Source organism: Gavia stellata, chromosome 1 (genome assembly GCF_030936135.1).
Source record: "Gavia stellata isolate bGavSte3 chromosome 1, bGavSte3.hap2, whole genome shotgun sequence".
Lineage (NCBI taxonomy): Eukaryota > Metazoa > Chordata > Aves > Gaviiformes > Gaviidae > Gavia > Gavia stellata.
Window position 1 is genome coordinate 46,935,175 of NC_082594.1, and position 12,171 is coordinate 46,947,345.

Sequence of the window (12,171 nt, forward strand, 5' to 3'; positions counted from 1 at the left end):
TCAACAATTATCCTTTATTTACCTTTCACACATCATTCATAATTTCATAAGATCTTACCCCTCTTGTCTTCTAACGTGAAGAATACTATTTAGTAGTCCCATATCTTTGATTATCATCTTTACCCTTTTCATTCCTGTAAATCTATTCTGGAATAACAGAACTGCAAAAATACAGCATTTGAGAGCCCTTGATTAGGAAATAGGTTTTACAAACTTTGATAGAACTATATGAACTGGGCTTCTTTTGTCCACCTGCTTGTTGACTCCTTTAACCAGTTTAAGACATGACCTTTTATTACCAAAGCTGTGTTGGCTCTTCCTTAGAACACTGACTCTATCCACACGTTCATTCATGTGATCATGTGAAAAAGCTGGAAAACTGTTGCAGAAAACTCTATGCAACAGAAGACAACTCTAAACAATATTTCTGCCAATTTAATATTCCAAAATAAATAAGAATAATTTTTGCTCAGACAAGAAATAATTGGAATATTTCAGACTGAAATATGAAAATTGGATAAAATAATAAGTTTCTGAAACAAGCCTTTTAGAAAGAAAAAAACTCAGGCAAATTCAGCTACAACCTTATAAAGCTAGAACTTCAACCTACATAACTACTTTTTGTTGCAAAGTAAAACAAGTTGTTAAATCTTTAGAACGTATCCTAACCTGACTGAGTTTTTCCATGTGTGCAACCAAAAGAGGAAAACGATGGGCGAGAGCAGAGTCATTCTCAGTGCTGACTTGTTTGACCATTGATCGCAGCAATGCCTCTCCATCATAAGCAATCGGAAAGATAGAAGTCAGTTTTACTGAAGTATGGCAGAGAGCGGACATAACAGCAGCAAGAAGCCGGCTACTGGAGGTTTTGAAGTTTGCTTCCTGGATGTCCTGAAAACATAAAAAGAAATTAATAGGATGGCACCGTTGCATTCAAAGTAAATGAGGGGGAAACTACTTTTGAAAGGAACTTTCCAGTTTTATAGTAATTATAAAAATAATTTAGGTAAAGACTTTCATATACTTTTAGCTTTCCTGGGAATTCTACATTATCTTCTCTCATGAGCTTCTATTTAGATCTTTCAAATTGGAGTAATTAAAATTTGTTGGTTGACAAGTTTTAAAATAATAAACCCATTTAAAATTACTTTTGAAATTATGGCACCCTTTGAAGACAAAGCACATAGTATAATTCATCAAACAATTTAATTAGAATAATATATTAAAGAGCTTATTCTTCCTTGAATTTTATATGCTAAATGAATTTTCATGCAAAGAAGCAAATTGCTTACATCTCACTGCAATCAATGCAAGCAACTACACTGTTTAGATGTGGGATGCTCATCCACAATAAGCAAGATACTTAGAAGAAAGTTGTTGATTATAGAATATTGCCAGCTTCTCATATACTTTGCTGGATCAGAGCACTGTTGTAACATTTAACAATGAGAAAGTACTCAAGTATTAGTTATGAGGATAAAAAACGCCTCATGTATGCTCCTCAGCAATGTGCAGCAACAGTAATCTCATATAAGTCATGGCCTCAACACTGAAAAAGCAGGTGCTGACAGTTACCAGCACCACAAATTTTCTTCACTGTCCCAGAGAGAATTTTACTGCTAGGGGAGACAGAAGTTCATAGGCTCTTGCTGAACTTGGACACTTTGTGGGGGGGAGGAAAAAAACCCCAAAACCAAACTCCAATTATTAAAAGAAAAAAAAACTACAGCAGAATTCAAGCTGCGAACCAGGATAAACACAAAAAAGGAATAAAGGTTTTAAATACTGCTTGGCTTCTCTTTGAGCAAAAGGGCAAGCTAAGTTGTATCATTTACTTGTGTCATTGTAATGTACCTGATCCAAACAATTCAGCAAGTCACAAAGACATGCCCACTGGAGAGCCGGTGTTGGATAAAATGAATGAAAGCAAGCTGTGAATGTATTATGGCATTCCTGAAGAACAGCTTCTAAGAGACTCAGGGGCTGACTGAGATATCCTTGTGGATCATTGTCCAACTTCACCATGCAATGATCAACTCCTTCAGATAATATTTTTCTCAGCAAGGTCCTAGTTTTCCCAATGCAATCTGCTAGTTTGCTGGTTTCTTCTACAACCGCCTTAGCTGTAGCTAAAGGGTTACATAAAAAGGAGCGTTAAATGTACAATAAATGAAACATTTTCACTTTAAAATGCACATTTTACATGGAAATAAAACAACTAGAATTTAGCAACATTGATGAATCTACATTCAGAGAAGTTAACTTCAAAATTAAAACACTGAAGGGTGTTAAACTACTTAGAAGAAACCTGAACATCAGAAACTTCCAATTTTCCGGTCTTTCATAATACATGCTGCATTTTCATAAGTGTTGTTAAAACAGACATGAGTTACAGTGTAAACATGTGGTGTTGGACGTTTGGTTATGCAGACTGTTGCAAATATCCCATTTCTGATAATAAGTCTCTTAATTGCTCCAATAAACCCATCTGTATAAGCAATTTCATCTTACAGCATACCCTACATGAATACATGATCAAGTTTTCATGTCCTGTAGATTACTATTTGCTGATAAGTATGAAACAAGTGAATTAAGAGGAATACCTGATATTGGATATATTTCACAGGTGTAGACCCTCAGCAACCTCAGGCAGCAAGTGCCCACAAAACGCAACCTTTCCAAATCCAAAAGAGTAGCAGTGTATTGGAATCCTTTAAGTCCACGTAGTTCTTCAACTCCTAGCACCAGTGTTGTCCAGCTCCAGTGAAGAATGCTCAATAAAGATTCAAAGCACTCCTACATCAGGGTATGAAGGATACAGAAAACAGATTTTGTGTTAAAAACAAAAAGTGAACTTTCAGCATCAGAATAAGATGAAAAGCAAATAGCATCTATATCCATGTTTATTATGAAAACATATTAATACCTATACACTTCTACCATACAACATGCAAACCTTACTTGCCTGAGAATAGAAAGAGCACTGAGAATACAGGGAATACTTCACTGTAATATCATGCTAAGAGCAATTTATAACATATTATAATATCACATGTGTAGAAGTCTCTCAGCTATTTAAGAGCTAACAACTGTTTGTATTCACCTGTAATACAGATTTTTCAGTAAATTTTACTTGCTTCACCTGCATATGAATAGTGCAATACTTACTTTTAACAGAATACATTCTTGTCATAACAGTAAAGACTTACCAGGTCTGTCTTTGCTTTGTTTTTAAACAGGTATGATCTGCAGGATCATGGGAACTATATCACATTTACGGTACTTGAAAGCTCAACAGAAGCACATGATGGTTCACAAGGAATTTGAGGATTTAAAAAGTTTTGTTTGTCCATAACTTGTTTTTACTATTAAAAAATGTGGTTGGTAGTTTAATAAAGTTTTACTTCAGAAGGCAAACTACAAGTATTTGGTACTGAATACCTTCAAGCTGCAACAACCAAGCTGATTGTTCAAAATTAGTTATAAAACATCTAATGCTGCAGAGAACCAAAACTCTCGTCTTATCCCAATTTAGATCTATGGTGAATGATAACAGCAGCAAGATAATGAAGAGGAAGGATACAATGCAAAGTATTAAAAGCCACAGGAGTTCATAGCTTAATGCAAATATTTTTAAGAAAACATATATTAAGAGTAACTATTAATATGTTGATAATATGATTGCTAAAAATGCAAATCATGTGGATAATACATTTCTAGACAAAACCTAAACAGGAGAAGATAATCCTGATCGTTACAGAATGCTGAAAAAATGGAGAATACATAAATAAGAGAAAGCAAGCTGGTTAAGAAAATTGGACTGCAAGTGTCCATACAGAGGCAGTAACTTCAAAGAAACTATCAGTTTAGAATACTGACAGTACATGTAATGCAGTATAAAATATAAACCAGGATGGAACTGAAAATCAAATAATCGTTGCTTGTAACAGGTAAGGAAGGGACTGTACTTCAAAAACATGAAGATGGAATTCGTCTTATCCTGCATTATAATACTGCATTTCAACTTAATACAGTATTCCTCAAAATCTGACTAACCACCTGCTGTAGGTGAAGAACTGCAGACTATCTTCCATAGTTGCTGTTCACTATGCCTATTAATACTCCTTACCTCAGCTTGTCAAAGTTTAATTAAATGCTATCTGATCCTCAATGTATATCGGAATGCATCCAAGAGGAAGATGTATCTCACCAATGACTAATTAATGACAGTAATTTAAAAGCCATGGAAGACAGCATATAGTAAAGCTCCCTCAAAACTCTAAAAAGCCTGCTAATATTTTATCTTGGCAGGCAGTAAGTATTGTACATTGAATACAACCTGTAAGTATGAACTCAACCCCACACACCCCGAACACCATCCAAAACTAAGTAGCTTACACATGAAAAGTAAACTAAACTTTGTAAACAAATACATTTCTAAGCTCTCATCCTCAGGTCAATACCAAGCTTAGCTTAGATTTAGGTTGACATCTGAAATCTTCAGAAAAAGTAAAAAACCCACAATGTTCTATATACCAGCGTACCTAACTTCTGCTTGAAAAAGCAGATGGAAAAAAATCATTAGTTATTTCCACATGTACATCTTTCAGTTTTCTACATATGAATGAACTCGCAGGAAACACAGAAGATTCTTGATAATACTCACCACTGAGACAGTTCTGGCAAAAGATCTCTTTAAAATATGCACAGGTTCACTGGTTTGCTGTTTTCCTTTGGATGCACTGCCATCACTTGTTGGCAGCCTGGAAGAACAATTTAAGAACTGACTTGAAATCTGCACCAAGTTTTTACTGTTTCTATTGTTCAAGTGGAACAAAAGTGGAAGAAAAGTTTAATTATCCAAAAAATGTTCAGTTGCAGCTTAACTTCCTCCAGTTCCTAATCCTTCTAGACCAGCAATCAAATATCTTTGAATTCTGTTCAACCGACACAATTGTGACAACTGATAATAAAGTCAAGATCTAATTACATCTGAAATTATTACAAGTATTTACTGTATTTCTTCAGATGACATTTTTAAGACTAGAAATATTATTCCTTAAAAAACACTAATTTTGTGGAGGTAAAATATATGCAGAGGTGAAAAATACAGGCAGCACCTGTTATTGCAGCACCTTTCCTTTTGTGCCACTCATGGCTCTTCGTCACATCCTTCCTTCAGAGGCCCCAAGGCTTGTTTCTCTTTCTTACAGCCATCTCTCCATAGAAATCAGCCAAACGATTAATACGTTATGTACATATGACTTTATGTGCATCAGTCAAAATGAAACCTCCCTCTGGAGAGATGGGGTCTATGGACACAAAGCTTACTTGCAGAAGTGAGCTGTTCTGATAAGGACATGCTTAGAAAGGACATGGCAAGAGAACTGGTATGAAGAAAATCCAAGTTTCAGAATCAGCATGGAGGCAGGGGGGAATATACACATATATATACACACACACACACTTATAAAATATACTGGAAAAATGTATTGGCAATACAGTCAAAGCGTTCTTGTTTTTTAAAACAGAGTTACATAATATTTATCATGGTAATAATAAATTTACAGTAACTTATTGTAAAGCACAATTCACTTTTGGGTTTGGTTGTTTTTTGTTTTTTTTTCATTAAAATCATCTGTTTGATAGTATACTGCTCCTAAACTGAGGCCTACTAAATAGAGTACTTCCCAACCAGCAAAAAAATGAAGCATATTAGATGAAATCATGAAGCTCAACAAAGCTAACTGAAAGTCTCAGAACATAATATATGAAGAATGACCTCTTAAAGAAAAACTGCAAAGAAATAAATGTTGGTATAATGGATTTATTACTTTTCTCAAAGACACTAAGTTTTCCCTAAATTTTTCAGATACTGAAAATAGCTTAATACAATAATAATTTCATGAAACATATGCTTACTTTAACAGGGCCTCTGTTTAAAAAACATGTCAATAAATTGTTCTAAATAGAGGTCAAAATATTACCTGTATAATAACTGTGGGATCTGCCCTGCATTAACATCCGTACCATTATTTGATTTCTTGGAACTTTTAAACTGAAATACAACACTGAAAGAGAAATAATCCAATTACTATTCAAGCAAAAGTAGATTTCTTCATTTGCATTAAAAAATATAGAAAAAAAAATATACCCATCATCTGTAGTAATAGAGGCCTGTCCATGAGATCCACAATCACTGCTAGGTCCCGACACTCTTGCCCAGGCTACATACCACCAGCCAGCTTGTAGGACTACTGGTTCATCAAACATCATTGCATACTTCTCTCTGGGAAAAGTAGATTTTGAAAAAGATATATGTGAATTAGTTTTTAGGTTAATCTTTATCAAATTACACCCTGCTTATAAAAGAAAACTGAAAATTAATGGAATTTAGTTATTAATCTCAAGTAGTTATTTATATTCAACATTAAAAAATATTTAGTTGAAAAATATTGCAGTAATTAAAAAAGGTAATAATTCAGAAGGACCTACAAATGCCTAAGTCTAGCTTGATCTTGCACTTTGAAACAATCAGATATCAAATGCCAAATGGAGTAAGAAAAAGTTAAGTTAAATTAACACACACAAACCCAATTACATTTAACACATAATACTGCAACTGAAGTTTTAATTATATTCTTTTATTTCAGAAAATTCTGGGTAAATTTTCGTAAATGACAAGAGCTTATACATAAATTCTTAGGAATTACACATCCATATTTAAGGAAGTAACAATATATATTTAGGGGTATTGATACATAAGAATTAAATCTAAAAGAATTAGTCATGGGTGATTTGAATGCTAAATTACTTCATAACAGGGAATGAAAAAAGCAGCTAATACACGGCTAACCCCATCCATAGGCACAACATTTTTCAAGCAATAACTGCTTGTATTCTAAAAAGCTGAAGCACAATAACCCTCGGTTATGATAATTCCATATTGCAGTAAAATTAATGATGAGTTGTTTAATGCAAATACCCATTTGTGCTTGAAAGCATCCTTTTGATAGAAGTATTCAAAAGAGCTGCTGCGAATATGGAATATGGGATTTGACTGATTTATACAAAAGCAACTGTGAGATGATTTCTCCTTCTTTTAATTTAGTACCATAATGCCTGTATTCTGTGTTTTACTACTTTACCAAACACACTTCGTTTGAGTGTAAGTTTTACATCACTTGCTACAAACCTCTAATGATGTCGATCATCTCCATTGATATTTAAAGTGATTTTAAAATGTGTATTAAGCAAGTAAAAATAAAGATCAAGAAGCAGGTAAGGAAAACATCTTACCTAGCAGCACAATCATACGCTAAGACATCTGTTTCAGCAAGAAGGTCTCCATCAGTCTCATGGTCTCCCCCATCTGGGCCCAATTCAAACAACTGGTAGAGTAAGAAAAAAGGTAAAAATATATCTTAGCTATCAGAAACATCATAATACCACTTCTTCCTGTCTGATATTCTGGAAACTGTCTACTACTATTATTTCCCCTTTCCAAAAGTAATAGATTGTTACTGACAGGCATATTCCCATCCGGAAGTCAGGATTTTGTAGTATCATTACCTTTTAAAAAATAGCTATTGACACTGACTTCCCAGTCTTATACCCAGATATATTCTTATGTGGAAAAACTCCCTAAATCTTGCAGGCAAGTCAAATGCAAAGTATCTAAAAAAGGCAAAGTTTGGCAGAAGGTGCGGGCTTTTCGTCACGGATTGAAATGCGCCGAAGACATACTCAAATTCTTTGGAAAGGGACAGCTTGACTGTTTAGCAGAGCTAATCAGTAGTGTCATAAATAGTTGGTGACTAGGACAAAAGATGATACCTTTTTCAAAAGCACTTGGGTTTCTTACTCAGTCAAAAATCACTTCTACAGTTTGATCAGTTTGAAAAAGGACCACAATACATGTCTCTGATTTCTCTTAGAAACACCTATTTAATACACAGTTCATCCGTGGCAGGGGTGGCAAATCTTATCTTGGCTATAAGCTAATCCTAGACAATCAGAAACAAATTGAAAAAATAATACTAGAGCACTTTTATAGGGTTACTACCTTTAGCATTTAAACATTAGTCATGCCTTTTTTTTTTTTTTAAGTTTCTTGGCTTTCCTCAACCATCTGCAATTCTCGGTCATTGTGTTAAACTAGAATAAAGTACAACTACTTATTTTGAATCTCCTGTTGTCTTATGCAAATGTTACTGCTAAGCATATGCCATCCATTTCCCTAAAATAAACCTTAATGCCTATTCACCTGAAAATAGAAAAAGAAAGCTCAATAACCCAGTAAATGACAAGTAACAACAATAACATATTCCGAATATACACTTTAATATAAATCTCAGGCAGGTATTAGATCCTTCCTTTATAATGTCTTTCAGCGAGTTTCTGAAATCCTTATTAAATGTAGGAACAGAAGCTAGTTATCAGAAACCAGAGCTCTATCATCACAGTGTGTGTTTATATGAGCTTTTTTATGCAAAGCCACATTTATTTATTTGTTAATTTTAAATCAGTGCACATGTTCCAGCCCTAATCATCCTCACATTTGGCACAAAGCAAAATATTTGGTGTCATTCACTCTCAGTTGAAGAAGGTATCCAGAGAGCAGTCTGAGAAAGAAGTGGCAGGGACAGTGGGAAGTAGTGGCTCAGCTAGTACCAAAGGAATTCCAGCTACTGATAAGCACTCTTTTTCTGTTTTTGAGAAGCAGCCCCTCATGTATTCTGACATAGGACGTGATTCTAACTTGAAGTCCACAACACCAGTTTTCTGCAGGTGGACCTCTGAGCTTTGTGTAAATAGATCACAGAACCATTCTACCCACTGCCGTATCTTCTCAAGACACCTGTAAGATGGTATAGCATTTAGAGAAGGTAAGAATGGGACAATTCTTGACTATTAAGAATAGTAATTCTCAGATCTCTACTTCACCCACCTTACCCGCATAAGGTCCATTACTTCTCACTGAGAAGCCTTCTTCTAGTTCTATTACTAATGCTTTTAATATACAGTAAACCACCCATTCATCAAGAAATAAAATTAATCATGGTTTTAGGTGGCATTTCTGAAGTTCTGATTTTGAACATAATATTGTTTAAAACAAAACCAAAACACTTACCTTTATTTTAGCAGTGTATTCACCCCTACCGCCAAAAAGACCAAGACCACCTAACAAAATATCTGTATCAGCACAGAAACGGATAGCTTCTACTGAGTGGGCTGAATAACCCCAGCCTCCTCCATGACCTGCAGAAAAAAATACAACAAAAATACAGTTAATCTATCTTAGTATTTTATTCCACAAGCCTGATCAGCTTGTGCTATAAAATTTTACTGTGTACATACTTTCAAATCTGTTAACAACACTATAGTCTTCTTTAGAATAAACTTTCATTACTGCTTGAGTCTCCTCTTCTGTATTTGCTACACCCATTTTTAAGTCCTGCATAGCAGCCAAAGTATCAAGACAACCTAAAAGAAAGCAAAACCAAGAACTCAAAATTTCTTACTGTTGATTATAATCAGTGAAATGGAAATGAATACTAGTTAAAAAGATCAAAGCAACCTGTTTTGTTCCTAAACCACACACATGCTACTGAACGTCATTATAGCTTTGATTAGGTCAGCGGTCACTGCTGTAGAATCTCAAGGTTCACTACTGAATATCAATTTGATTTAATTTATTTATTTTCCAGAATAACCAAGAAATAAGATTAAACCTGCTTTGCAACTTTTCCAATGGTAAATAAATTGTCAGCAACACTTTCATATTTTTTTCCTTTTTATGTCTCCCTTATTACCAAAAAAGTATTGAAGTAGTAACTGAATTATGGGCACTTTGTTTCATATACATGGGTGCCTAACATGCCTCACTCTGACTCCGACACAAAAAAAGTACTGTTCAAGTTAAAATTTATCACATCTCTAACACACAATGAAGGGATCAGGACAAGGAACTGATCACTCTTCACAGTCAGTGAGCAAGTGAGCTAAAATAACTTCCAAAGCTGTGCTCTGAAGCATTGGGTATGTCGCATATGGCCAGTTTATACATGAACACAGTGGGATTATTTTTTTGTTTTGGTAGGTTTCTTAGACTACAAAAGGAAATCATATTACTCTTAGTGTCCCATTATACAGAACTGCAAAAAGTAAATTATAATTTTAGATACTGCATTTACTTTAAAATAAAAACAGCTTATTTAAGAGCACTTTTTCCCCTGTCTTTTGGAGACTCCAGGTTAACTTAATACTACTGACTTTATTCTGCAGACTGTCCAAAAAGATCATCTAGGAAGGTCTCTTACTTTATTCTGCTGACCTCTAGTAGCAGGTTCCATCAGAACTCTAAAATCCTCTAGCATCATTAAGATGTCAGAAGATAACTATTTTGATTAAAATTAATGCGTATCAGCCAGATCATAAGTGTTAAGAGCAATGGTGAAAAATTACAAAGTAAAATTTTAACTCAAAAAAGTCAGAAAGTGTTAGATTACAATTCATTTATACATTAAGTAGTATTTCTTTATTTCACCTAAGCTTCTGACTCATCAGCTATAAATGTATACCTAGAATGTGCAAAGCTGCATGAGATCTGGTGGTTAGAGCTTTGGAACCTGTTGGTAGAGCAAGTTCTGGACTCAAAATACTACACCGGGATTGCATGTCTGGAGCTGAGGGAAGTCTGGAATCGGCAACTACTGCATTGTAACTCCACAGTTCCCTAGCATTTGGTCGAAACCTAGAGCAAGACAAAACAGAGTAAAAAAAACCTTTCACCTACTGAAAAAATACAAAAATCTAACTGATAATTAAATTTTATAAGCTATTTAATGTATAATGTAGATCTGCTAGTACAAACTCTTAAAATTGAACATCATTACACCAAATACATACAAACTTCACTACTTAACACACTAGCAAATGGAAAGACACAAAAACATTCTTATTGTGCTTCAAGTCAGTCATATTATGGGTTTACAAATTTCAGAACATGTTGGACACTTTTCAAAACTAATAAATATTAAAACAGCATAATCTAGTAAGAAGAATGAAGTAGCTAGCAAAGTGCTAGCTATAATGGCAGATGTGTTCAAAAATGATAAAGATGCCAAGTGAAAGTAAAAGGGTTACTCACCTTCAAATAAGAGTAAAAAGATCTTGAGAAATCTAACCTATTTTGTTTGGGCTTTTTTAAAGGCATAACATCACCTTATGAGTATTTAAGGGATTATAGAAAAGGGCAGCATAAACAAGGGAATACAAAGTCTTTCTATACCACAGATTAACATGGAGAAAAAGAAAATGAAAAAAATTAAGTCTTTGATATCACTATGTAAAAGGAAGAAACAGTTAGAAGACAAAGGCCTACGGGAGTGTTCTGAGTAAGCACAAAAGGAATTTTTACTTGGTACACTGTTCTAAAATTCCAAATGGGGCTACGATGATCTAACTAACAGAGAAGCAAATAGTTTTAACTAAAAATATTGTTAAGACACTATATGTATTCAGGATTTCAACAAGTTAGCGATGTGCAAGTTTATACACACACACAAGAAATTATTTAACCACTTGAATTTCACTACTAACTGAAAACATATGTCACAAAGCTGTGCAGAAAATCTTTAACATCCCTATAACCAAGAATGCTGCCTCTCTGTACAGAGAAACTGCCCCCTTCATTTAAACAGCCATGAATAAAAATGCCCAGGAATAATAATTAATATACCAAATATTTCACTACTTATAGGCATATTCATTAACATGTCTCTTCTGTAGACTATTTTCTGTTAGACAAGAATGGGACATAACACAGAAATACATCTGCTCAGGCTCCAAGAATCCATTCTTCAGTTAAGTATTTAAGCTCTAGATTTAATTCTACAGTCCCCAAGATAAAACACCTAATAAAACACCTCAACCCATGTTTACCCATAATATCTTTAACATGTGACTTTGAACTTCCTCAAGCTGAATAACCATTTTAGTGTGTTACATCAAGTTGAGTGTCATCACCTTTTCTCCCCTGAAACTTGCTGCTTTCCCATGGCCATCGATAACTGGATTTTTAATAAACTGAGTCTTTCAGTGTATTTTAATCATGCTGATAATACCATGACCGAGGGATGTGGGTGCTTCCTTATTTCAAATCTCAGC

General features: G+C 34.4%; 1 protein-coding gene across 1 annotated transcript in view; it reads right to left on the minus strand.

Annotated features, from left to right (window-relative positions):
• Nucleotides 1-12,171, minus strand: part of MYCBP2 (MYC binding protein 2) — a 213,019-nt gene that overhangs the window by 108,778 nt on the left and 92,070 nt on the right. The window contains exons 24-33 of the mRNA XM_059820870.1: nucleotides 10,584-10,756; nucleotides 9,361-9,486; nucleotides 9,134-9,261; nucleotides 7,300-7,391; nucleotides 6,155-6,289; nucleotides 5,988-6,071; nucleotides 4,667-4,763; nucleotides 2,604-2,796; nucleotides 1,855-2,129; nucleotides 670-891 (exon numbers count right to left, since the gene is read on the minus strand). Coding sequence (XP_059676853.1) covers nucleotides 670-891; nucleotides 1,855-2,129; nucleotides 2,604-2,796; nucleotides 4,667-4,763; nucleotides 5,988-6,071; nucleotides 6,155-6,289; nucleotides 7,300-7,391; nucleotides 9,134-9,261; nucleotides 9,361-9,486; nucleotides 10,584-10,756 — 1,525 coding nt within the window. The remainder of the gene's footprint in view (nucleotides 1-669; nucleotides 892-1,854; nucleotides 2,130-2,603; nucleotides 2,797-4,666; nucleotides 4,764-5,987; nucleotides 6,072-6,154; nucleotides 6,290-7,299; nucleotides 7,392-9,133; nucleotides 9,262-9,360; nucleotides 9,487-10,583; nucleotides 10,757-12,171) is intronic.